Source organism: Teleopsis dalmanni, chromosome 1, assembly GCF_002237135.1.
Source record: "Teleopsis dalmanni isolate 2A chromosome 1, ASM223713v2, whole genome shotgun sequence".
In the NCBI taxonomy this organism is placed as follows: domain Eukaryota; kingdom Metazoa; phylum Arthropoda; class Insecta; order Diptera; family Diopsidae; genus Teleopsis; species Teleopsis dalmanni.
The window spans coordinates 181,559,320-181,586,573 of NC_051846.1; the positions used below are offsets into that span (position 1 = coordinate 181,559,320).

General features: G+C 27.8%; 8 protein-coding genes across 9 annotated transcripts in view; 3 read left to right on the forward strand and 5 right to left on the reverse strand.

Annotated features, from left to right (window-relative positions):
• LOC119670547 (chondroitin sulfate synthase 2-like) overlaps positions 1–4,131 on the forward strand; it is a 30,959-nt gene extending 26,828 nt beyond the window's left edge. The window contains exons 3-7 of the mRNA XM_038080843.1: positions 729–884; positions 952–1,545; positions 1,601–1,912; positions 1,971–2,151; positions 3,704–4,131. Coding sequence (XP_037936771.1) covers positions 729–884; positions 952–1,545; positions 1,601–1,912; positions 1,971–2,151; positions 3,704–4,131 — 1,671 coding nt within the window. The remainder of the gene's footprint in view (positions 1–728; positions 885–951; positions 1,546–1,600; positions 1,913–1,970; positions 2,152–3,703) is intronic.
• Positions 4,132–5,665: 1,534 nt separating this feature from the next.
• On the reverse strand, positions 5,666–8,018 carry LOC119670548 (probable alpha-aspartyl dipeptidase). Of its 2 annotated transcripts, none has more exons than XM_038080846.1 (3): positions 7,766–8,018; positions 7,161–7,709; positions 5,666–5,815 (listed from the first exon to the last, which is right to left on the reverse strand). In XM_038080846.1, the coding sequence occupies exons 1-3, from the start codon at positions 7,861–7,863 to the stop codon at positions 5,749–5,751; spliced, it is 714 nt and encodes a 237-aa protein (XP_037936774.1). In that variant the 5' UTR covers positions 7,864–8,018; the 3' UTR covers positions 5,666–5,748. The 2 variants fall into 2 exon arrangements, with proteins under 2 accessions (XP_037936774.1, XP_037936773.1); XM_038080845.1 differs by having other exon boundaries at positions 7,161–7,712; positions 7,766–8,015.
• A 1,813-nt stretch (positions 8,019–9,831) lies between these two features.
• Positions 9,832–10,992, reverse strand: LOC119671594 (soma ferritin). The gene is made up of 3 exons (XM_038082307.1): positions 10,600–10,992; positions 10,310–10,531; positions 9,832–10,243 (listed from the first exon to the last, which is right to left on the reverse strand). Exons 1-3 carry the CDS (start codon positions 10,735–10,737, stop codon positions 10,037–10,039), a joined length of 567 nt encoding a protein of 188 aa, XP_037938235.1. The 5' UTR covers positions 10,738–10,992; the 3' UTR covers positions 9,832–10,036.
• A 3,385-nt stretch (positions 10,993–14,377) lies between these two features.
• On the reverse strand, positions 14,378–17,713 carry LOC119670549 (dual specificity mitogen-activated protein kinase kinase 3). The gene is made up of 5 exons (XM_038080847.1): positions 17,204–17,713; positions 16,738–17,128; positions 16,012–16,144; positions 15,749–15,954; positions 14,378–14,945 (listed from the first exon to the last, which is right to left on the reverse strand). Exons 1-5 carry the CDS (start codon positions 17,260–17,262, stop codon positions 14,742–14,744), a joined length of 993 nt encoding a protein of 330 aa, XP_037936775.1. The 5' UTR covers positions 17,263–17,713; the 3' UTR covers positions 14,378–14,741.
• Positions 17,714–18,846: 1,133 nt separating this feature from the next.
• On the reverse strand, positions 18,847–19,704 carry LOC119671603 (UPF0488 protein CG14286). The gene is made up of 3 exons (XM_038082320.1): positions 19,371–19,704; positions 19,183–19,317; positions 18,847–19,124 (listed from the first exon to the last, which is right to left on the reverse strand). Exons 1-3 carry the CDS (start codon positions 19,534–19,536, stop codon positions 18,847–18,849), a joined length of 579 nt encoding a protein of 192 aa, XP_037938248.1. The 5' UTR covers positions 19,537–19,704.
• Positions 19,705–20,722: 1,018 nt separating this feature from the next.
• LOC119671610 (60S ribosomal protein L30) lies at positions 20,723–21,771 on the forward strand. Its single transcript, XM_038082333.1, has 4 exons — positions 20,723–20,774; positions 20,847–20,902; positions 20,970–21,115; positions 21,544–21,771. The coding sequence occupies exons 2-4, from the start codon at positions 20,882–20,884 to the stop codon at positions 21,710–21,712; spliced, it is 336 nt and encodes a 111-aa protein (XP_037938261.1). The 5' UTR covers positions 20,723–20,774; positions 20,847–20,881; the 3' UTR covers positions 21,713–21,771.
• An 829-nt stretch (positions 21,772–22,600) lies between these two features.
• On the reverse strand, positions 22,601–24,441 carry LOC119666844 (transcription factor grauzone-like). Its single transcript, XM_038076123.1, has 4 exons — positions 24,346–24,441; positions 23,336–24,282; positions 22,896–23,277; positions 22,601–22,838 (listed from the first exon to the last, which is right to left on the reverse strand). Exons 1-4 carry the CDS (start codon positions 24,439–24,441, stop codon positions 22,647–22,649), a joined length of 1,617 nt encoding a protein of 538 aa, XP_037932051.1. The 3' UTR covers positions 22,601–22,646.
• A 1,229-nt stretch (positions 24,442–25,670) lies between these two features.
• On the forward strand, positions 25,671–27,216 carry LOC119670550 (zinc finger matrin-type protein 3-like). Its single transcript, XM_038080848.1, has 3 exons — positions 25,671–25,832; positions 26,029–26,335; positions 26,399–27,216. The coding sequence occupies exons 1-3, from the start codon at positions 25,698–25,700 to the stop codon at positions 27,118–27,120; spliced, it is 1,164 nt and encodes a 387-aa protein (XP_037936776.1). The 5' UTR covers positions 25,671–25,697; the 3' UTR covers positions 27,121–27,216.
• Positions 27,217–27,254: the final 38 nt, after the last annotated feature.

Here is a 27,254-nt window from a genome sequence, read left to right on the forward strand (position 1 = left end):
CTGATCCTAATAACCCAGAAGGACAGAAGGTTCTGGAGAGATTGTGGTTTAGCCATATTAACCTGAACTTTTTGCTGTCCATCGTAGTATTCCGTTTATGTTATACTAATCTTTGAAATTGGTTTTAATACTGTTTTAGATTATCTCTTATCAAGATCTATTTATTGTTAGATGAAGTAGTCAATCATTTCTATTGTATTTTTTAATTTTGGTTTCTTTGTAAATTACTTCATTGGTGAATGAAGTACATATATTATTTTTAATATTGAATAGAAATGATTTGTTTATAATTTTAATGATTATTTTTTTTTCACAATTGCTGGAGACAGAATCTTTGCTAAAACTGAACCAGCTCAAACAAACAAAATGCGGATCATCAAATGAATTATGCGATCTATATTTTTTTAATTTTATTGTAGCATTTGTAATTTTTTTATTACTTTTTTGTTTGAAATTAATTTGATAAAAAGTCTCATATAACATAAAAAGAAAAAATACTAAATGATTTTATAAAAAACCAACGGAAATAATAAACAAACAAAGTCCAACAGATGCTTATATACATTCCCAACATAGATTTTATAAACAAGGTCTTTGTTTAAACAAAAACACATGACAATTTTATAGTTGTTTTCTTTCACATCACATCTATTTAGTATAGATCATTCACCACAAACATCATTAAAATACAAAAAAAAAATATTAAAAAATTTTATAATCCAAAACAGGGTGTTCGACAGTTCACATATCCATTAAAACCATATGTAAAGTTATTTAAAGATCTAAACCAGTTAACAAAGGACGATTTTTTTCGCAACTCAACTACTGTTTATCCGGTAACATCTACTGATGATTTCTATCGCTTGCACGCTTACTTCTCTAGGGTAAATATAGTAATATATGTATATCTGAACAAATTAAAATAAATCACACATTATTTTCATTCAATAGTATCATTTGGAACTGGTGCAGCAACGTAGCAACGAGTTGGAACAGAAATCTTATCACATCGCTAATGGTTCAGTGTCTAATAATATACTCGAAATACGCTGGCCACTGGGCGTACCATTGAATAGTTTACCAGAAACTCGACATGATATAATCACTTGGCACCTTATAAATCGTACGCATATTTTTTTACCAAATGCAGAGAATAATGTCGAACCGCTTAGTCGGATAGCACTATTAGACTTTGAAAAGGTTTTGGAAATCACATTGCAATATGCAACACATAAATACCCAACTTACAAGTATATTGATATACACACCGCCTATAGAAAATTCGATCCGACCAGAGGAATGGATTATCAGTTACACTTAAACTTTCGTAATCCAAAGAAACCACAACAAATAATAACTAAAAATTTTCAAGTTGTGAAGCCATTAGGACGTGTTGAAGTAGTACCGTCACCATATGTTACGGAAAGTACTCGCATATCTTTGCTCGTACCCACATTTGAACATCAAATAACGGATGCTATCGACTTTATAACACAATATGAGCGCATTTGTATGCGTAACCAGGATAATACATTTTTGTTAATGGTAATAATATTTTTAATTTCAAGTGACTGTATATTTCAGTCTGCTACTCTTACAGATTTTTTTATATCGCTATGATTCGTCCAGTAAAGGAGATCATGACCCATTTAAAGATATAAAAACTCTAGCATTAGATTTATCTTCGAAATATAAAACAGATGGTTCGCGCATCGCATGGGTTTCTGTACGCTTGCCACCAATTTTTAGTGATGCCATTTTACCAGACGATATTATGTTAAATTCACTTTATGCACGTAACGAAATACTTAGTATAGCAGTGGCCGATCTTGCCTTACCAAAAATTGGACTTGATAGTTTAGTGTTAATGGCTTCGACAGCGATTACATTTAAAACAGATTTTCTGAATAGAGTAAGTAAATATATATTTGGAATTGGTTATTTTAATATAAATATAAATAAATTCTTAGGTCCGCATGAACACTATACAAGGATTTCAAATATACTCACCAATCGGTTTCATGATGTACCCTTGCAAATTGGCGCAGTTCTGTAAAGAATGCGAAACTTGTGATGTAAGCCAAAGTACTGGATATTTTGACAAATGGAACTATGATGTCATATCGTTTTATAGCAGAGACTATGTTCAAGGTAGGCTTAGAGTCTTTAATAATTTGTTGATTCATAAATACTCGAAAACTTTCTATATATAAATATTTTTTTCGTTTTGCTTTGTTATATATTATTATCGAGTATCAAGGTATATAATATATTCAACGATGCAAAGAAAAACAATACATTGAAAGAATATACAAAAGCTCTTACATTATACAACAAATAATTAAGAAAATCAAAAAGGATCAAATGGAAATATTTCTGTAAGGAACTTAAAGATGTTCCAAAGAATATAAAAGTCACTGTTTAAGGGGGTTATTAATCCAATTAGTACACTAAAGGCACCGAACAGTACTTTCAGAAACTCTTTTGCTAATACACTAGAGCTTCTTCTTAAAACTTATTTCCTGAATGTCGACTCATAGCAACTAATGACAACGATGAGAGGGCAAAAAACGTCAGTATAATCAAAATACTTAACTTTCAATGGGCCAAAAATTTGTGTAAACTATACAAATCACTAGGACCTGATATTGTATTCATAATCCTAATCTCTAAATGGTCTGTAAGACTGATACGTATCTTCAGATCTAGTCTAGCATTGGGGTGTGTTCCAAAGATATGGTGAGAGGTTAAGGTAATATTCTTAAAAGAGGAAGAAAATAAACCCCCGGAATCTCCTAAATACTACAGGTCTATCAGTTTAACGTCTTTAATGTTGGAAACCATGGAAAAGATACACGACTCTTACATGAGAGTAGTGGAGTGGTACACAAGCTATAAATTGCCTATCAAAAAGGCAAATCTATAGTGGCAGCACTTTATAAAATTGTTTAAATTATAGAAAAGGCACTAAACCTAAAGGAAGTTGCCGTCTGTGCATTTATGGACATTGAGGGGGCCTTCGATAACGCGAACATTCAAGCAATAGAACCGGCAGTCTCTAGTAGAGGAGCAGATAGAGCAATTGTAAAATGGGTAAGCAATATGCTAAACCATTGAAAGGTCACAGCCTCTTTAGGACAAGTCAATATTAGTGTTACAGCAGTAAAAGAATGTTCGCAGCGAGGAGTACTCTCACTAATATTATGGTCTTTAATAACTGATAACCTAATACAAATCCTCAACAACAAAGGGTATAAAACAATTGGATATGCAGACGACATATCAGTAATTATCACAGGCAACCATTAAAACTATTAGGGACTTAATGCAGGACGCTCTAAATAAAACTTGGGAATGGTGCAGGAAAGAAGGATATTAGCTCCCATTTGTAGTAAATTTCACTGGTGTTAGCTCAACTGCAAGGAAACGCAATGAACTGAGTGTGGAAACCCTTAAACATATCTGATTAAGTACAACTGTCTCAAAAACTTAAGCTTGATTATATCTTACTTTTTTTACATTATTTTCTTTGCATTTGTCAGAATTATTTTTTTATTTTTATTTTTTATTTCTATAATTTATATAGATAATTAAGAAAATGTTTTTGTATCGATTAAAAAATAAATTCTTATAATTTATATTATATAAATTTATATTATATTATATAATTATTTAAATACTCAAATATTTTTTTTATTTTTAGCGCGTAAACTAGTGGACGCATCAGTTCCTATTATGAGGACCGACAACGATATTGAATCTTTACTCACACGATCTGATAAAAAAATTAATACTATACTGGATATGTTTGTTAGTTCACAACTGCCAGTGCACATTTTACGTGGTACAGAACCAAATTTACGATATGGAACTGCTATCAAAAACCTCATGGATGCAACAACTGAACTGAATATTCCAAAATGTGCACACTCATTAAATACTAATGAAAACTCAAATAACTTCATTAATAATATAAATACATATTCCAACGAAATTCCAATAAGATATGATAGCTTTCGTAGTGATAATGTACGTAGTTTTAGTAGTCATAAATGTATACATTTAGCATCTAGAAAACAAATAGGCGATGCCATAATAAGATATGAAGATAAATCTATACTACAAAAATAATAGTAAGATAATTATAAAAATAGATGTATTGACATTTTAAAATGTAATAGTATAATGAATTTTTAAAAAAGCTGTTCTTCATAAATGAACATTAAATTAATTTAATCTCAGTCATAATATTTTTAAAGTTAAATTTATTTATAATTGGTTATGTTCAAGAGACTTTTTGTTAAATTTTATCGCTCAAAACAAACACATATACATAAACCTTAGGTTATTCAGGGCAGCTTCATTTGTTATTTTATTATTTAAATTATTGTATATTTATGTATTATTTATTGTAGAATATAATATTATTTGTATTCACAAAACATCAACACGTATTTAAGAAAGTTTAAAATATATTTATAATATTTATACTATATTAAATCATAAGTTTTCGCAAAGAGTCAATAGTTATTAATACAGTTAATATAAAATTAAAATTAGTTTTAAATGTCCCGTGCTGATAATAACTACATTCAGCTACTGAAAGTATATTATATATGTTCGGGGTTTAATAACCTTTTTTCCATTTATTGTGATTTTATTAAAGAAAATGTATGCTCAAAACGTTCTCAAATTAATGGTATTATATAAGTTGAAATTTACAGAAATTGTCATGTATATATATTAATATAATTTATTTTCTTGGTTGATCTATGAAAAACATTTTTGTCAATAAGTAAATACAAAATCTTATAAAATTATTAATTAGGAATTTATTTTCCTGTTTATATTTAATTTATTAAAATTGTAAATGTAAAAAATTTGTAATTACAAAATTTTGAGTCACTAATGAAATTAACTATTACTTGTGTAGATATTATTATTTCCTATACATACTTTTACTTTTTGACTGTTTTAGTGATTACTACCTCTTCTTAGTGATTAAGGCAAACATTTATAAAATTAAAATTATAAAAATAATTAAAAAGGTGCCAAAGGTTATGAATTTTCCTATTTATATTTAAAGCTTCTTGTTTTATAGATTTTAAGTATTTGTATTTTAAATTCATTACCATTGAATTTGAATGACGGTGTGTTTGCCAACATATTTTGCCAATTGCTCTCTTGCTAGTTATTTTTTTTAACTTTTAATATTACAAAATAAATATTAGAATTATTTTATAAATGATATTTCTTTGTAAGTTCATCGAATTACTTATGTTATACATAAGATTTGATAATTATATGTTATTGTATTAAAAATGCATGTAAATAGTTTGTTATTTTATTTAATTTGTATCGCGCATATAATAAAATCATATAACAAAAATGAATTAAACTATTGTTTATTGAATGATAAAACCGTACATGGCTTTAAAAAAAAATATAACAAATATATTGTGCATTATAAAAATCATTTTTACGATGTGTTTGTTATTGATTTGGCTTATATGAACGTTTTAAATAAAAACAGTTTTTTAGTTTGTATATATATAAAAAGGTTTTTAAAAATTTCTTTATATATAAACGATATATAAATATAAATAATAATAATACATAAATATATATATAAACGAAAAAAACTATTTTTATAACAAAAGTTCACATAAGTCTTTAAATAACGAACATATTATCAACATAAAGGAAACAGTCAGTTATTTTTCGAATAAAAATAAAGTTTAAATATTTTTATTTATTCTCATTTAACAGAAAAGTTAAATCAGTATTGTCATGCAGTTCTAATGCCTCAAAACGGCTGAAAAATAAACAAAACATATAAATTGCATAAATATTTGGATTATATAGAGGAATATTAGCTAGAAAGTTTATAACAATGAAATTATAAAGGGCAATAAATTGAAAAGTAATTGTTTAGAAATTGTCTAAAAAATTTTAAAGAATAAAGTAGACTTTTTGAAAAATTAAATTAAAGAATATATAAAATAATGGATGAAATGAACGTTTATTGCATATGCTTGGTTAGAATCTACATCTGGCAGAAGTAAAATAAAACCGAAAAATTTAAAGATATATTGAAATTAGTGCACAGTTTGAAGCAAGTGTAGAATGGTTTAAAAAATCTTAACATTTTTGAAAGGGTTGTTGGAACTTTAAAAGTTCAAATTCGTGGCACATGATTAAAGAATGTGTCGTGCAGTTTTAAACAAAAACTTAAGAAAAATAGCATCCTTAATGGCAATAATAAAGGTATTTTTTTAAGTGTTTAACAGAAACATAGTTCCATTTTAATTTTATGTATAGGGAAAAATTATTATCAAAATCAAAACTCCACCAATAAGCCCACAAGATTAAGTGTATTTATTAATAGCTGCGTTTTAGCAAATAATGATCGAAATCTTCTTAGCTGAATATATATATGGATCACACATAACACACGTAACTGTTCCAACGCAACATATTTGTCAGTTACTTATTTTTTATGATATCTTTTGTATTCTTATTGCAATATATCATAAGAATGCGTCACATTGGAAGCAACATTTATCATTAACTACGATCCATTTATATTTTGCTCAGTTTCCTAATTCAATATGACACAACTAACACAATTTCAAGTTTACTTGGTACTACCAATTAGCGATAGCAAGGCAATGATCAGACTGGCTGATACAAGCTACAAGACGTGGCCAAGGACGACTCACGTCTGTAATGGCCAATTAAGGAAGTAAACTTAATTTCTAGTTCACCGCATTCTTTTTGTTTCTGACGGATCAAACCAGTTTTTGTTGAAACGCAGCTCATAAGTTCAATAAAAAGGTATGGATTGTTTTAAAAGTGCTGTGAAATGTGTGACTTGTTTCTTAAATAAGAAAAATTTTTTGTTCAATAAAAGTAATGCACATCCCAAGAATATTTATTAAAAAATTGTAATGTATAAATTATAATGTATCCTTAAAGAAAGATGCAGAAGAATGTCTTTAAAAAATCAGCGATTAATATAAAACTAAATATTATAGAAAGTAGATATAAAACAATGCCAAGTGAGCACCAATCATTTGCAATAAATTTAAAGTTCAAGAGATGATTTGAGTAAAAAATATTTCGGAAAAAGTTAACGCTTAAATTTGCAATATACTTACTCTGTAAATAATTTGGCCTTTCCATTTAAAAATGCTTTGTTACCATGTACCAGAACACTAGATCCTTCCCTTAATCCCAACACAGAATATTTAGAATACAACAAGTATTCTTTTATACGTTCATCACGTGTTTCGCCCATATGCTCTTTATGTTCACTTTCTATATAGTGTGGATTTATATTAAATGGAACTAATTTCAGACCATCAAATGTTGGTGGATAACATATAGGCATATCGTTTGTGGTATGAATACTTCTAGTAGCCACATTTGTACCAGCACTGCTACCAATATAAGGTGTTCCTTTTTTTAATACTTGATTACGTATAACATCAACTAAATTTTCTTCATATAATTTATTGAGCAACACAAAAGTATTTCCGCCTCCGATAAATATTGCCTCAGCTCCACGTATTGCACTAGCTAAATCTGTTTTTGTATGTAATCCTTCTACGTTCAATCCCCAAGGTTTCACAGCTGTTTGTACTGTGGCGGTATATTTGTCATGATCCTTTTGAGCGTACGGTACAAATAGTATAGTACGCACTTTACTTCTAAAATATAATTATAGTAAAATACAATTAATTAATTAACTTAGATAATTTACTTAGCCAAAAAATCTAGTATCAAATCCTTTGAATATTCGAGAAAACCATATCCATGAACCCTGGATGAGGACAATAAGAGTATATTAGGTACACTCATGTTAACGTAATCGATGAAAAAGTGTGCTTAAAAATATTAATTGTGATCAAGTATCCCACAATATTATCAATAATCACAAAGATTGTAAATTTTCGGATAAGATTAACTCTGCGATATGAAAACAAAGAATAAAAACAAATCTGTCATTACATTTGGCAAGTAACAAAGTAACTGCAGATTGCAATGTATATACGGTACTTTATTTTTAATTCTTTAATGACTAGTATTATTAGATATGACACTTAATAATAGAATTAAAAAATATTGAACGAAAAAAAAGTTTAACGTAAATTTACATTAAACGTAAATTATTATTGCTGAAATACACAAAGCTTACAAAAATGGAAGGGCAATGTTTTTAAATAAACTTATATTATAATATATATGAATCATTATAATAAACTATATCAAATTTAATGTTTTTTTGTAAAATAAACTCTCAAAATTAAAACAATTATTTTAAATATTAAAGTATTTTAACTCTTTCCACATGTTAAAAAGCTTAAGTTTTCTTAAGTTCATCGAACTTTACATATAGAGTAGAGCGTGACATTTATTTATGTCTAAGCCAATCAACCAAACCATTAAAATTAAATTAAATTTATTTCTTTCTTCATCAAAATATATATCTTAAATTATTGAAAACCGTCTCAACCCCCCTTGATAATATTACCTATAGAGGTAATAATAGAGGCCAGTGATGAGGTTATTAAACAGACCTAATTAGTTTATGCACAGAATGATTCGATTTCTGTATAAAATGAATTCGTTGGCCTACAAAATTAGTAAAGTTATTAAATTAATTAAAAAAGTTAAGGAATATAAAGGAGTTATCCGTTTTGTTTATTAAAGTAAATAAAAATAACCAAATTAAATGCCTATTTCAAGAAATGCAGCTTTTTTTAACATACTAACATACTGATTTATTATTATTAATAAAAAATAGTCATAAAAACCATTCTTACCATTCTTTTAGGTGCAATAAGTATTATAGTTAGTGTAGTTAGTAGTTAGTGTCTAGAGCACTTTTACTCAACAGTGTCTGTGACCTACTTCGAGGATCCATTGTAATAAGAGCTCCGTTGAGTTCTGATAAGTTCTTCAAATTTATATATGAGTTGCATATTTTGAAACCCAGCATATCTTAATGACGGAATACATATGCATACCTATATTGCATTTTTATTTGAGAGGATTACCGTACTATTCTAAATGAATGTCCGTTTCCACAAGATCGATTTCAACGCTCTGTCTTTGATATATAAGTATTATTAATATATATTTTAACGAGGTTTTTGAAATGTAGTGAACTACAACAACAAAAATTATTTTTTATATTATGTTAATCAATTGAATTATTGGCTGACCATCCAACTATTTTGAGTATTCGCATATAACCATTATCAGTGGTCTAGGAAATAATTCTTGTATTTAATTATTTGTAAATAATTTTTTGAGACTGCAAGTATCAGAAATCGAAGTCGTGTCCTGCTAAATTTGAAGCTCAAAGTCAGCGCTGACTGACTCAAAGCCATATTTGCCTTTTATGTTCGCATATTTTTATGAAAATAAAAATGTTATGAAAATATGAAATATACTAGTTTCTATTAAATGTAATAGTCAATTCCGTCTTAAAAATGACTATTCTAACGTAATAGTATAAAAAACTATAGTTTCAAATTATGTTTCTTCATTACATTTATATTTTTTTATATTTATTCTTTTCATTATATTATTGGTTTTAATTTTCTGTTACCTGCAGCATAATCTTTTTTTAGATTATATTTTATATTTTTTTTATATTTATTCTTTTCATTATATTTTTGGTTTTATTTTTCTGTTACTAACTAAAACCTGCAGGATAATCTAAAAAAAAAATCATAACCACAGTTCAGATAGAGTCCATATTATCCAATTAAAAATTTTTTATCCTTGAAAATATTTCAACTACATTTTATTTTGATAAATTAAAATAAATTTATTTTAAATAAATAGATATATTTAAACTACCACAGACCAGTTATACTGTTACGTAAGTATATTAACACAAAATATAGGCACTCTTACACTCCATACAACTCAGATTGATAAAATAATATTACAGTTTCCATCACATCACATCACTTTACTAACTACGGAAAAATTTGTTTATGTTTCCAAATTATTGATTTACTTATTCCTTGTGCACAGAACCACTTTTAGCCAGTTTTTTATCAAATATAAAATCACCCAATTCTTCATTGCAACGTTCAATTTGTGTTATATAATCGGCTAGTTGCTTTTGTGCCTCAACCTGTTCACTTAAGAAATTCGCCTCAAGAAAATCACACAAATTCGGATCGTTTTCATTGGTAGCAGTTGCATGAAGATCCAATAGTGACTAAAATATTTCAATGAAAATAACCACGAAATGACGAAGTCAATTTTTAAAAATAAAATCCATTACCTGATTGACTTCCTTTTCCATACGAAGTGCCTCTACCATTGCTTCCTTAATCGAAGTAACTTTTTTATTAGGTGCTTCTATGTCTTGCAATTCAATAGTCCCACCGCGTTTATTCTGATAGTCCATGAATAATTCTGCATGCTGACGTTCTTCATCACTAGCATGTTTGAAGAATTTAAACATACCAGGAAGCGCTATATCGCTTCTATTAAAATAATAAGCCTACCAAATAAATCAAACACGTTACAATTTAATAGTGCACACTATATATTAATATATCCAATACTTACTATAGCCATATAATCATAACTGGCTTGCAACTCCTTTTTTATTTGATCATTTATACCTTTTTCACATGCACACGGAAAATTTTGTCTTACCATCAAACACATCAAGCGACTAAGGGTGATCCGACCAGCAAAATTCATTGTATATTTTGTTTTTAGTTTAGAAAAATTTTCGAAACAAAAATGAAAAATATATTTTATATTTTAATTTTCAAAAATTTTAACTTCTAATTGACAGTATTGAATAAGTTTTTCAGTTTTCATCGTAATAACTGCGCCGAAGTCATTTTTGGTGCATTTGTTATTGCACTCAGCCAAGGCAATCGAATCTTACCAATAATTTTTTTATGGTTGCCAAAATACAAGGAGTACTTGAAACTCTAGAAGCGAAGCCTGTATACTTCAAAAATGTTGTTGACATTTTATATAATTTTTAAAATACACATCCAAATTAAAAATAAATTGCTTACAGCTAAGTAGTATGAAGCATGAAAGAAGATATCCTTTCAAATTTTTTTAAAAACGATGATGCACCAAGACTTAGAAAAGTCATATAAAGGTTTTGGATCCATTTCCTGATTTTTTGGATTTTTTATTTAATTTTACTATTTAATTATTTTAAAAGTAAAAATCCATAAAGATTTAGGTATGACACATAATAATGATATATATGATATATAATTATGATGCACAGTTTTGGGGGGACCGTTTTACTGATTTGTGATTTTTTTTTTAATCTTAATAAATAATTTATTATTTAATTTTTTTATAATTATATTAAAAGTAAAAATTACCCAAATTTAGGTAAATTATGATATAAAATGCACAGTCCAAGTTTTCTTGATTTGTGATATTTTATTTAATCCATACTTCTTTACTTTTTTATTTTTAAGTGTCATTAAACCTCTTCGTTAAATCATCATCCGTGACTATACAGTCCATATAACACCTAAGCGTGTTTAATAACAAGCTTCCATTCTTCTCTGTTTTTTGCTCTTGTTTTCCAATTTCTTCTTCTTCTTCTAAATCCTGCTGCACACTGTGTTTCCATCGCTTTCTTGGTCACACCTCGTCTTTTACTGGTTCCTTCTTCGTTTTCATAAATCTTAAGCGGTACTCTCATATCCGCCAAATATTATCACATGTCCAACTAATCTTAATCGCTACTTTTTCATAAATTTGTTGAATGTTTCACTTTCAGCTAGCCGTGCTAGCTTGTGATTGTATCTTATGCGATACATCCCGTTTTCTTTCACGGGTCCAAAAATTTTTTTTAGTAATTTTCTTTTAAACACTGCTATTTCAGTTAATCTCCCTGTCTCGCAGCCATATTTTATCCATATGTTTAACAATCTCTATGAGGTACACTAAATAGTGCAATATTTTACAGTTAATTTCAAATGGTAGGAACTGCCATCCATGATTGCCATCTATTGTTATTAAAACGGAATAGATCTTAAATGGTAGTATATACCCTCTTTGAATTATTGCCAACACTAAATATATCTAGTTACGTTACTAAGGGGCATGTTATGATTGCCTCAGTGAGGTCTCAATGTCAGATTTTTATTTTGCATTAAAAGGCCCATGTTATGTAGAGAGTTACGGGTAGGTCAAAATCAAAATTGTTGTTACTTTCAATACAAATTAAAAAACTGAGAGTGAGTAAAAAACAAATGTCGGTTTAGATTTGGTCATGAGGGCCGAGACTATCTAAGCCACGTCACTCAGTCAAAGCCGAGTTGTATGTATATATCTATATATTTCCTTTAAAATTTAGACACAACCAAAAAGAGAATGGCACTGATGTGACACTCTGCATAATATGCATTTGCGTTATAGCCTGAAAGAACTAATTTTGACGTGCCCGTAACACTCCACATAGCATGGGCCAAAATAACAATAATTGTCAGGACGTGACTGCAATCATAGAATACCTCTTACTAGTTAACTAATTAATGCAAGATCAATGGGGGTGCAAGGGAGAATTAAAAGTGAAAAGTGAAAGCTCTACGATAGTTTGTCACTGAGTTATTTTTTACATATACATTTATTTGTACCCAAAACCTAATGATAAGATTAAGAAAATAATAGTTTCAATTGTGTGTGATATAATGCAATAATGAAGTTTAGTGCAAGGCACTTCCAATTGGCAACCCTGAAATCTCTATTGTCTCATTTAACTGCAATGTGTATGAGTTTTAGTTTGAAATTTAATAGTTACTCATACGTTTATTAATATAATATATATTTTCTATTCTTGTGATCTCATGAATATATTTGATTAATTTATATACAATATTTTTTATTTTTAAATTATAAATTAGTTTAAAATTTTGGTAAGTTATTATTTATATTTATGTCTGATTAAATATTTCAACAGATATCTTTACTTTTAAATTAAATTAATAATAAATGATATTGAATATATTTCAATGATTTTAAATTAAATTTTATTTTAATTTTTTAAAAGGAACAAGTGATAACTGATATAGCAATCATCTTATAAACTTTTCATAAGGTTAAAGTATAGTGATATTACATGGATATACAGAAAAAGGATAATTAGTCATCAAAAATAGTTAGATTGTGAAGTAATAATTTTTTATTATTGACCTAATTTTATTAAACTAATCTAAATAATTTTCACTATTCTTTTGAATGTTAACAAAATTATGAGGAATAGATAAAGCGTATCCACAATTTTTTTTTAATTTGAAAAAATTATATCTTTTATAATCTTTAATTAAAAGTTTTTTAAATTTTGATTATAATTTATTTTATTATAAATAATTAATTTGGGTTTTCCTTATTTTGTGTTTTCTATAATTATTTAATTAATTGAATTTTATATATATCCATTTCAAAGTTGTCACCAGTCTTTGGAATTTTTGTCACTGCAAACATCAACTTACCATATATGTATATATATAAAAAATTAAGTTTGTATACTGTTTGGTTCCAATGATATTCTACCAATATTTGTTTTCACCAATTGCACTCACCTCTGGAATGTACACTTATAGTTTTGTTTCTCATATTTGTAGAATACATCCTATGATTTTGTTGTTGTTGTTGTGTTGCCAGAAGAGATCTCTATTATAGGAAGCGCGAAAAGAATTACAAAATATAAATACATGTTTTGGAATATGGTTTAGTTAGAGGATAAGTGAGCAGAAGAGGGGTTATTTGAGAAAGAATTACAAAATATGAAATTATGTTTTGGGATATGTGAGCAGAAGAGGGGTTATTAAGAATAAGAAATGGAAGAAGGATGGGAGCGAAGAGAACCTATATTAAACATTGGTTTCTTTATGTACTATATATGCAGTTCTTCTATCTTATAGTTTAGTCGAATATGACATTTTTTTAATTATATTGCATTAAACACTTCCATTACGTTTTTATCAGACTGAGTAGTATTATTAAATAATTTTTTAAAGTAAAAAAAAACAAAATTTTAACACTAAAGTAGTTACATGTCGGTATTATCATAAAGTCACAAATAGCAACAACAGTTCTTCCGCACTTATCACAAGTAATAATTAACTAAAAAACACATGTCAATACCTTTTTTCTGTAACTAAATAAAGTAGCTCTACTTTATTTGCTCCGCACTAAAATATTTATGTTAAAGCGTTGTCTATATATCAAATTGTTAATAATATAATTACCATAGTATAAATAAAAAATAAATATGAAATGAAATAATATTCTTCACAAACATATGGCAGTAACCATAATATAATTATTTATTTTTTGTTTATTGTTATAATTTTCTCGTATGCTTTTCTTTTACGTATTTATAAATATATATATATATTTATACATGTGTATTATATATATTTATATATTAATTTTTAATTTTACTTCTTTTAAAGAATACACAAAATAACGCACATTTTTATATTCCATAAATTATTATAAATTTACTTCCGTTTTTACAATTCGTTTCACAGATTAAACAGAATTAAAGGCAACAGTTCATCAATTTCGTAAATAACAGTTAAATCTTATTATGTATAGCATGCAATTTATTTTAAAACACATAACATGAGACATGTTCGGTTGTTTATATACTAAGGCATTTGTTTTTCTCTATTAGAAATTAAATGTGCAATATTGAAGACAGTTTCTGATTAAATTTAATCCTTCAAATCTAAAATTGTAGATACAAATTCAGATATATCCGTATTACGTTTGATGTGCTCAACAAGAAATGCATGTTGAAGTAATTGTTCATAATTAAGTCTTGCTGTGTAATCCTTCTGTAGACATTTTATTATGAAATCCTCAAATTCAGGAGAAAAATCACCAGACTTAAGACGTGGCGGTTCATCTCTAACAACCTGGAAAGAATTTCATTATTAATTTATTATTTTATATATATGTTTATTTATTTTTAGTAAAAAATATCTGTAATAATTATAGGTCTACTCTTCCATTGATAGATTCTGTGTTGTTGTTTATTTAAAATTTATGTATTACTACTTAAATCGGCTATTTAATTTTTTTTTTTTTATTGTTTTGTTTAGTAGAGTCCAAGAACGATCGGGTCTACGTCACTCGTCACCTACGACGACCAAGTATCGTTCAACACCTCTCAAAGGGACTCCACAAGCAGGTCCCGGCGGATTACAACAACATTTTTTTTTTTTAGTAAGTAATTTATAGTTGCTTAATATCCTTTCTTAATAAAATGAAGTATAACATTATTTATAAAATCATCTGTTATTTTTTATAATTAAATAAAAACAGAGATGTTTCGAACAGTACTGAACTGCAATAGCAAAAATTATTTTTACATTATTTTAATTAATTGAATTTTTTACAGCTGTTTCGAGTATTGCCGAATGATTTGAAATGATTTCGTTCTAATATATAATACGGCAAGTGTATTTGCAAGTAAACTTTCACAGCAAATTAACAAAACTCCAGAAAAAAGTACAAACATACAAGCCAAGTACGGCTACGGGTCAGTTGGTCAGTTCAATTTATTAAAATAATTTAAAAATAATTTTTGTTGTTGTAATTCACTACTCTTTGAAACCTCTCTATTAAATACTACAGCTTACGCAAAAACTAAAATTAGTTACTACTGTCTTATTTGCGTTAAAATCAAATTTAATATTAAATAAAAATTATACAATACCTGTGCTAATTGTTCAAAGGGTGTCGCCCAAGTTTGGTACGGAAATTTTCCAGTAGCCATTTCAAACATACTAATTCCAAATGACCAAACATCTGATCTTATATCATAATGCCCATACTGTGTACCGGATGGATCTATACGTTCTGGTGCCATATATGGTTTACAACCTGCATCTATCGTTTTGGCAACAGAATCAACTAAATAACCTGTAAGTTTAAACATTGATTATAATATTTGTATATAAATAAATATCAATATTTTACCTGAAATTCCAAAATCACACATTTTTACTTCACCACTGCGATTAATTAATATATTCGATGGTTTCACATCTCGATGGATTACTTTTAATTGTGCATGTAAGTAATGTAATGCATTTACCACAGACATGGCAATCTTAAAAAAAAGAAATACATTAAAACTATAAAACTAAAATTTATACAAAAAATCTATGTAAAAAGTATATATAATATCGCGAATGAGAGCTGTTATAATGGTTTCTATAAAAACTAACATTTTCTAAAAATTTTCTTTTATAAAAAGTTCAAATTCATAATATTTATTGACTATTCCTTAAATACAAACTAAATATCGGTAACATATCTCTGAAGATAATAAAAAACACAAATTTGCTGATTTCAAAATTAAAAAAATAATTAGATATAATAATAATAATATTTATCACTTTTTTATATAAAATGTGTTTATGCATATAAGTTCACCTTTTCATATAAATCACATTATAATATATAAAGCAAAATCAACTATTTAGAAAACAATATCAATTATTCAAATTTAAAACAACTATATTTTCATATAATTATTTTATTTTTTATATAATTATTTTATATTTATATATGTATATTACTAAGAGATAACTCTACTTATTTTATACATTTTTTTTTGCTAATATATATCCTACTTAATTTTATGACAGAATTTCGTCAGTTTTGGTATATAATAAAAAAAATTTTTTTCATGATAAATACCTTGCCAAGTACTGTTTCTTCCATAACTAAATTATGTTTAAATACTTTTGGATAGAATTTATCTAAACTGGTATCCATAACTTCCATACATATCCAAACATCTCCTTCACGAAAAAGTGCTCCATAAAAATGTACTGTATACGGACAGTCACTAGATCTCATTGAGATATCTAAATCCATTAATAAACGTTGTTGTTCTCTTCGATTTACTGTTGCAGTTATTCGTTTAACTGCCATTACAGTTCCTGTCTGTTCATGACGCATTTTTTCAACGATTCCATAAGCACCTCGTCCTAAATCACATATTTTTTCTAAACTATCTGCATCTATTTGAAATGTACGTTCACCAATCTGAATCGTTGTACTAGAATCCAAATTCCTCGGTGGAATGCTAATTTATGCAAATAATTATATTAAATTTTTATAATAATTGTATTAATTTATAAAATAACTATATTCAACTAACATTTCTGGTTCAGGATCTTTTTTTATGTTCATACGCAATTCTGGTCTTCGGCCGGACATTGTATGTATGTATGTAAATATGTGCGAGTGTTTATAATATATATATATATAATTCAACTTTAAAGGCAGTAAAAAAGTCGATTTTATGTTTATTTCTTACTATAAAAACAAATTGCTATTCAAATTAAAATGTTAGGCGCCTTTTAGCTAAATTGTTGTTTCAATTTTTTAAATATTTCCTAATTAGGAGTTTTCGATATATTTCGAGTGGGCACAATTTGTATCTTGTCGAGCGTAATTATGTTTTTTGCCCTTATTTATATTACGATTACATATACATATTAATTGAATTTTTCTTTGTATTAATTGTTATTCGTTCTATTCTAAATACTGTTTTTGGATGAAATTTTTAAACAAATAAATCCAATTCACGAAATTTTAAACCCGTTTTTGTAAAATTATAGTTCTGACAAGATAATCTTTTCGTGTTTCGTTTAATCGGCTCGTTCGTTTTCGCTTTTATTATACATTTATTGACATTTCACTACATACCATACTTTGTTGTCGCGTTGCCAAATTATTCTTTATTTTTTATGTATTCTATGGCTAGAATTATAACAGTTTACAAATACACTACACATATTGTAATCTGTGTAATATAATATTATTTATCTCCAAATAATCGTTCAAAATCATAATTATGAAAAGCAAAGTCTCGTTTATTTAAGTATTTTTTTAACTTTTTATATCGATTCAAAGCTTTTTAGTTAAGCTGCTAAATAATATTGTGTGCCTAAAATTACAGTTTATAAATGCACTACAAATTTGTATTATATTTATGTATCGTGCATAATTATACTTATGGAAAGGTAAATCTTGTGGATTTCGTTTAATTAAGTATTTTTTACCTTTTTATATTGTTTGATAACATTTTAGTCATGTTGCCAAATAAAAAATTAAAAAATAAAATTTTGTGGCTTGGATTATAACAGTTTATATATACTCTTAAGTATTCGTAAATAACATGATATTTTTACTGGCTAGATATTAGCAATTTTTATATTTTTTTATGTTCTAGCCGAATGCAAAGTTATTATACTATTTTTTATTTTCGTTGCCGATTTCACATCATTCAATAGCACTCATCAACTTTAACAATTTTCTTGTTTTATAAACTTTACTAATATTTTTAAGCCAATATTTTTATTTGAAAAAAGAAATTAAGTAAAAATATTTTGCATATCTATAGTAATCATTGAATTTTGCTATTAATATATCGTTCCAAGAATGGTTACGTTTATGTCCCCAGAGCCACTCCTCGATCTCGACACTGTTTAACACCCCTCAAAGGAACTACACAAGCAGATCCCAGTGTGTTACTATAACACAGTAATAACATACTAGTCCTCGTGTTTTACCATTTCTGTGTACAAGTATCTTACAAGTTAAGCCTTGTAAAACACATTTTTTTGTAAAAACTATGTAGAAACATCTATTATAGTATACATTATAGTTCGGATTATTAATATAACATTTTTAACTTTAACACTAAAGAAAAATAAATCAGTTGCGGCAACCATTTCACAATATAATTACATATTCCTTTATTTTAACATATATAAAATTTAATTTTACAAATTCAAATCAATTTTTTATTGCTAAATTTTTTAAAGTTAAATCTTCACTCGTTTCATCCACTACAAAATTAAATTTAAATTCGGATCCTAAATTTAGTTTTAAGTCTTTGTTAGCGACTACATCAGGCATATTTTCAGAAGATTGATCTGTCGTATTATTTACTTCAGTTTGTTCATCAAAATTAAAACGAAAGTCTTTTCCCGATGTCATTAATGCTGATTTTTTGACAAAACTAGACTTTTTATTCACATCTGTAGCATTTGTAAATTTCACTTGCTTGGGAGCTGTAAATTTATTTTATTAGTTTTTTCATTTATATATTTTTTTTTAAATGTCGCATACCCAAAGATAATTTTTTTTCTTCTGCTTTCATCGTCGATCTGTAGTCACCTAAAGCAGCTTTCATAACCTGTCGTTTTTTTATTAAAGGTGCTGTAGTACTTTTAAGAATTTTTATATTTTTAACTGTATCCTCAGCTGTAATAATAACATATAAATTTTTATGTCTATATATTTACAATAAACGTTACCAATCTTTCCATTTAATTTGCCTGAATATATAGCGGTTTCCAGTTGTTGTACACACCAACATAACTCAAGTTCAAATTGCATATCATTTTCGCTAATTGTGGGTTTTGATCCGGAAACAGTCGGTGGTGGTTTATATATACTTTTAACTGATTTCTTTTTATACATTTTGTTATAAATTCAAAACTGATGTTCAATTTACTTTTCTAAGAAAGGCGAATGAAAACAAAACAAATAATTTGACATCTATTGTCTGCTTTCCATACAAAACGTGCGAAACTTATCGATAACAGCAATCTTAGTTCTGCGCAGTGCTGTGTTTACACGATAAGATGAATTGCACATAAAGCATGAAATTTATTTATTAAAAATTTTTAGAATGAATTTAAAATTTGTGTGGATTTTATGAAGTTTAATATTTTTCACTTTTTATCTAATGCCTAAAAGCGAAGAATTAGAATTGAAAACTTATGTGCTAATGCTAGTAATATAAGAGTATTTGCGTGTAAAAAATCTGAGTCTTGAAAAATCTTATACTCGTTTTACACAAGAGTTTTGTTTGTAATTTTAGCTATCAATGTAAAATAAACATTTTTGAAAGCTAAAATTACAAACTAAACTCTCGTGTGAATGCAATGTTAACCTGAATAATAAACTTATTTTGTATATCTTTATTTCATAATGATCTATAATATACAAAATGCAATATATAAATGTATAAGAATGGTTTAAAGAGTTCTCTAATTTTTTTTTTAACATTTGTTTTTGTAATTGTGATCGTAAATAAAAATCTCGGACACTGCAGCAATATTTTATTTCGTTATGCTTTAGGTTATGACAGTTATTCATAATATTGCTATATAATTATAATATTATGAATTATGATTAAACGCAGGTAACATAATTTTCGTTGCTCAATTTTTATATATAATTCACTGATAATTTTAACTTGGCTTTGAGAAAAAGTGAGTCGAATAATCAAAATCACAATCGAATTATATTAAATGTGCTGTGTGAATAGTACAACATTAATTTGAATACGATTAAACAATAAATCTGTAAATGATTGATTGTTCTAATGACAATATGACCATACGTATACAATTCAATACAGGTTTCCTCATTATTTCCAGTTAATAATTTTTAATACTTGTTTTTAATGAACTGAGTTAAACTAAGTCACGATAACTTTCAACAATAATAATATATTTGTATAATATATATGTTTAATATATTATTTAATATAATAATCTTTAAATATTTTTTAAACATAATGTAAATTTCTCTGAAAGTGTAGACAGACACTTTCAACATTAATTTATCGATATAAATTATCATCTTCAGAATGAAACGCGGTTTCCTGTCAAAACGCATATTCTTTCTTTTGCAACTGAACGTCATTGAAGGTAGGTGTGCTTTTCGTGTGCTCCGATATTAAAGTAATATAAACGCATTTTTTTTAATTTACTTGATTTTAGTGTTTAATTACATCTCAAAGAAATAAACAGTAAAGATGGTTGCTATCAAGAAACAGGTATATATAGTAATTAGGCGCAAGTGCAGACTTTGTCATAACCTCATTTTTTATCTTCTCATTGCAGAAAAAGGCTTTAGAAAGCACCAATGCACGTCTTGCTTTGGTTATGAAATCCGGCAAATATTGCCTGGGTTACAAACAAACATTGAAGACTTTACGTCAAGGCAAAGCTAAGTTAGTTCTTATTGCTAGCAATACTCCTGCCTTAAGGTGAGATAATAGCTTCAAAATACCTGCAACGGCAGAGCATTTTGAATATTCAACTTACAATTGAAAATATGTTGGAACCATATGGAGTCTTGTTAGACTGAGAAGTATGTTTCCATGTATAATAAAGTTTGTGTTAAATGACATTATTGAAAGATTCAAAATTGAAATATGCTAAACATGAAACTACGTGCAAGATATCCACATGGTTCCAGCAGATATTGAAATGTAAGTTGTTATTTTTTAAAATACGCTTTCTTGCTATATATAGTTAATATTATGATGATATATTTTAATCAGATTTTTGATGCTGATACCCATTATATACTAGAGACTCTTTCTGATCAATTAATTTAAATATTTCTATGATAAATTATATAATTGTCTATTAACATGTTTTAATAATTTGTTTTTATTTTTATTGCTTATAGGAAGTCTGAAATTGAGTACTACGCTATGTTGGCAAAGACAGAGGTTCAGCACTACAGTGGTACCAATATTGAATTAGGTACTGCCTGCGGTAAATATTTCCGTGTATGCACAATGTCTATTACGGATCCTGGTGATGCTGATATCCTTCGTTCGATTCAAGATAATTAAAAAGTTGCTGTTAAAGTAAAACTTTTTTAATAAAAGAAAGGAGTTTTATAAGAAAAAAATTTTGTAGTTATTATTTTCTAATTAACTTGAGATAATTAGCGTGGTTAAGAATGGTTGTTTAATATTATGTACAGCACTGATTTATGTTAACATAAATCTATGTGAAATCTATGGGAATTATATTCCGCTCATAACTTTATAACTGATCGGTTTAGGAGTAGGAACACATATAACCCATATAACCCAATGAGCATTTATCTTAAATCAAGAATTATAACAATTAAAGTTTTTAAATATAACTATAGATTTTAAGTATAGCAGAAATTATATACTTTTAGATGTTACTGAAAAAATTGTATTAGATTTATATATTATCATGCAGCTGCGTTATATGTACGGTTAGTTTTGTTATCAATGTTGTGAAAAAATATAGGACAGGAACTTAATGATTGAAGTATGAAAAAATTAAGCTTAAATTGGAATAGAATTCGGCGTCTTCCTATTTTTATAAAATAATTGGTTCCTTTATTATAATATATTATTTCGGAACAACTATTTATTAGGAATTATGTTCATAGTGAATAGAATAGTTTATATGCAGAAGACAAGTAATTTAAAGCTGTATATCAACGTTCGTTCTGCATGAAGAGGATGTTTAGCACATCTAAAGCATTGTAGAAAATGTACATATTTAACAAATAAAATCACCATGCTTTTTTCTAGGTTTTTAGGGACACTATATTTTGAAATCAAAGCTAAGTTTTTAATTCATCATAAACATTGTCAACAAATCATTTTCATATCAAATTAAATCACATAAGTAAATTTATATATTCATATGTAATTTACTAGTAAAGAGGATAAATAAATAATTATTAAATTTTAACCTGATAATTTAATAGCGTTTGTTTTATTCATAAATAATCTATTACAATCAAAGCACAACTTCATTAAGAATGCGACTTTGATCAATAACAGTAGGTGGCGCTCGATGTTGACGATTTTCAGCCCATTCTTTTGGATGCATTTTTTTACGGTGATGATGCATATTCGAGCTGACTTTGAAAGTTTTTGGGCAATGGGGACATTGATATAAATCTTGACCAGTGTGTGTTGACATATGCTCCTATTTAAGATATAAAAACCAATTATAAATACTCGACACTTAAACTTTATAACCTACCTTAAGCACTCCGGATACCTTAAAGGCTTTATCACAAATATTGCATTTAAATTTACGTTCACTTTCGTGCACATATTTTTTATGAGCTCGAAGTGCCTCTTTGTTTAACGAAACTTTTCCACATTCAGCGCATATATATGCAGTGGAACCATCATGATGTGCCACACGTATATGTCTACCTAAACTGAATTTTGTGCTCAAGACAGCATTGCACTGATTGCATTGCCACTTCAGCTTGGCGCCACTGCTTTCATCATGTTTTGACATATGATTTTTTAAGGCATATTGATGACGAAACCATTTGCCACAAATTTCGCAAACGCAGTTGTTTTTAGTGTGCACGTTACGTATGTGAATTCTCAGCTTCGATTCCAAAACGAAACTAAAATTATAAAAATACTTTAATTATAGAATATTAAATAATTAATGAAAAAACTAACCCTTTATTGCAATAAGAACAAACGAAGTCTTTGTTTCCTGTGGCGTGTATACTTGCATGTTCGCGTAGGATCGCTAATTTTGCGAAGAATTTGTGACAAACATTGCACTCGAATTTACGATCCGTGTTATCTGTGGAATGTTTGTTTTTTATGTGATTTACAAGGCTACGACGATTTATGCAACATCTCTCACATTTAGGGCATTTAAAGTATTTAGGATCTAAGTGCACCTGTAAGTGGTCGACTAGATGAAAACGATGATAATATTTTTGTTGACAACACGTCACATAAGCCTTTTCGTCGCTGTGTTGTTCACGAAAGTGCGCTCTTATATCCCTAAAGGTTTTACACGCAGTTTGACATATTTCACATTGTAATTCCAATTTCCAGGAAGTAATAAATGCATCTTCATCTAAAGTAATTTTTCGTTTTAATTTTATGCTTTTATCTTTTGTTGTTAACTTTTTAATGGCATCAGAGACTTTGGCGTCTGTATTTTGATGTGTTTTAGTATTTTTTGTTTTCTTCTTAAGACTGGAGATTTTGTTAGATTGCTTGGATAAATTTTGTACTCTACTTGATTTTTTTATTTTATTTTCAATGACCGATTTTTCAGTGTCCAAAATATTTATTTGATTTTCTAATACATTATCGTGGTTAGAATTTTCATAGTTTTCCACTTTCATTTGTTGTTGTTCAGTTGAAATATTTTGGTCATTATCGTACGGAATTTCATCTGGATCACTTTTAACATTTACTTCATAACTATTAAATACAGAAACAAAGGGAAAAACCACTTCCTCCTGCTCAAATCCTTTAGTGATCTGAGTCTTGCACTTTTCCTCATGGCATTTCCTCACATTTTCTTGAAAGCTATTAAAGTCCGTTATATGTAACCAACAATATTCGCAAATTACATTGGAAGATGTATTGGTATCATTTATAAGCTAAGTAAATAATAATAACTTATAGTAGGTGTTTTATATCTTATTAGAAACAGCATTATGTACCTCAGCTTCAAAATATTGTATTGTTAATTTGTAAACAGATTCAGTTCCTAAATTTTCAAATTTATTACATATATTCATACACAAATTGCAAATCATAGTTAATTACTAAATCTATATTGAATTAACAATAACAATTGAATTGACAATAACAAATGAATTAAAAGCAATTATGAGGATATAAAATGATTATTTACGTTTGGTGAAATAAATAGAGCAAAATATTCTCTTATACTGAAACCAAAGAATAATAATAGATGAGATTTTGGCAAATTTTACGAATTTAACGTAGCGTTTGAAAATTTTGAATATATTTCCAAAATTTATTCATAATAGACCTTTTTTGTATTTTTGACAGCCTTGCGTTATGACGGTCATATCGGTTGAGCGACTTCAAACTCAGCAGGCGAAGGTTTCAATGCATCATTGATACTTTAGAATCAACCATCGATGCCACTACGATACCAAGTAAATGCATTTTTGTCCATAGTCATACTCAAACGCAGCATTGCGGTGATGGTTTTTTGATGTAAAAGAAGGTGTGGGGAATCCATATAATGGTGTGGTGAATTTAATAAAATTTTGTTGGGGAATCGTTATCGCTTTATATATGTGAAGAATATATGTATATATATTTTATTATTATATTAATTTTAAAATAATACTTCAATTAATATTATATGTATGAAAAATAAGTACAAAGAATTTATATATAAAAAACACATACGAAATCTTTATAAAATATTGAGGTATAAAGCATAAAGTAATAAATTTCGCATATTGATTCCTCAAAGCTGCTTAAAGTATCAATAAAGCATCGATGCCATTGTGATTCCTTTGATATCGATGCCACTATAAACTCCTGTGAAGTTATTGAAACCAGTAGTGTTCTTAAAATCAGCGGTTATATTTTGAAATATTCTTATTAGGAATTCTCCTGATGTAGGTAAAGGTGATGTGCCAAAATACGTATAGAAATACACTAAAAATAACGATCATAATTAAAAAAAATTATTAAAAAAACAAACCGCATTTTAAATTCTTACAACAGTTAACCACTATTGAACATCGGTCTTCAGACATGTATGCGGTGAAATTGCACTTTATTTTCAAAGTGTATAGGAAAGCGCATACTGGGTCTGAATACGTGGTGTGTATACATGTAGAATCGTCCTTATCATGCTTGAAAGAGATCCGCTAATTGTAAAATATAAGCTGAGCTATATATGTATAACAAATTTATACCGGTATATTTACAGATAATTCTTATAGTATGGTAACCCTGAATTGCTTTCAAAATAATTTTTATTATTAAAATTTTATTTGAAAGGATTATATAGACGTTTGATAAAGGAATGGAGGACAGTGGTTTCTTGCGTGGTTACACAATACCCACAATACAAAGGAGAAATGCAAATGGTACTACCCACATGGCACCAAGCACGCATTATAGCGATTACAACGGGGATTATATTTCTGCACAAGTCGCTGTACGTAAATTGATTTTTTTGAAATCCACAAAATGTAAATATAATATCTTAAACTTGTATACGTTTTACGGAATATATGTTATATTGATTAATTAAATTAATAAGTTTCTGTGTAATTAAGTAAAAGCATTTGTACATTTGTCTTTATGTAATTATTGTGCGATATTAATTTGTGGTGCTCTTTATACAATTCTAGGAAACCGATAGAAACGTAATATCAAATCGTTTTATACCACCAGGAAAGCATGATACAAATTATATACCACCCAAAGTTCAAAAACGAAAATATGCATCTGGGCCAGGCGTTAAGGAACAAAGTACAGCTATATTTGTAGGTCGCGACGTATCTTATCCTGAAGAATTGAACGCAATCATACAACCTTTAAGATGTGATCTATGCAAAACTAGTATGAATTCTTTACAAAACGCTAAAGATCATTATGAATCCAAGGCACATGATCGGAATATTACGAATTGGCTAACTAGAAATTATGTAGAAAAAAGTAAGGAGTTTGATTTGTTAAACTAATATGTAGAACCTTATTTATATGTGAATTACTTTTTAGATCTTGAACCGCCAGAAGTGAAGCGCTTTTATAAAAGAGGACCTGCTGGACCAGAAGCATTTCATTGCGATGCTTGTGATCTTAAATTAACTTCGTTAACACATGCCAATCAGCATTATGCGGGTCGTAAACATCGTTTAGTTATTAGTAATATATCGAAACCATCTGGGGCGGGTTTTTACAATGCCGAAGGTAAATGGGTACGAACTGCTACAAAGGTGAGCGGTCAAATTATTAGTCAAGATGGACGTTTCGGCATAGGAGAGTCATTTAGCTCAGAACTCGTAACACAAAATGCAGCAGAAATAAAAACAGAAAATTTGGAGCTAAAAATAAAAGATTTTACAAACCTAGAAGCACCTTTATCTGTTCCAAGAGATGCAAATCAATATTGTGAAATTTGTAAAATCAATGTAACTTCGCATGCTCAAATGGTCCAGCATTTGGAGGGTCTTAAGCATCGAAAGAAGTTGAATATTATAAATGGTACTGAAAATGAAACGAAGGAAATTACGAATAATGCCAACACAATATTAACACATATAAATGACAAAGAAGATTCAACCACAGATTATTCTATGTACCGTACTCCATCCGGTTCATACTATTGCCAGACATGTAACATAATAATGAGTCACACTTCTGCTCTGCAGCAACATTTAGAGGGAAAAAAACACATTAAGAAATCAGCAGAGGAAAACTTAAAGGTTAAACCTGAATAGCTTTGCTTAACACTCTTTTAAGAAGTTGAGGGAAATACTTAAATTTTAAATTATTTATTTTATTATTAAGACTCATAAGTTTATAATTAATTAAATACGAACACATACAATAAATTAAATCTTATATTGATATT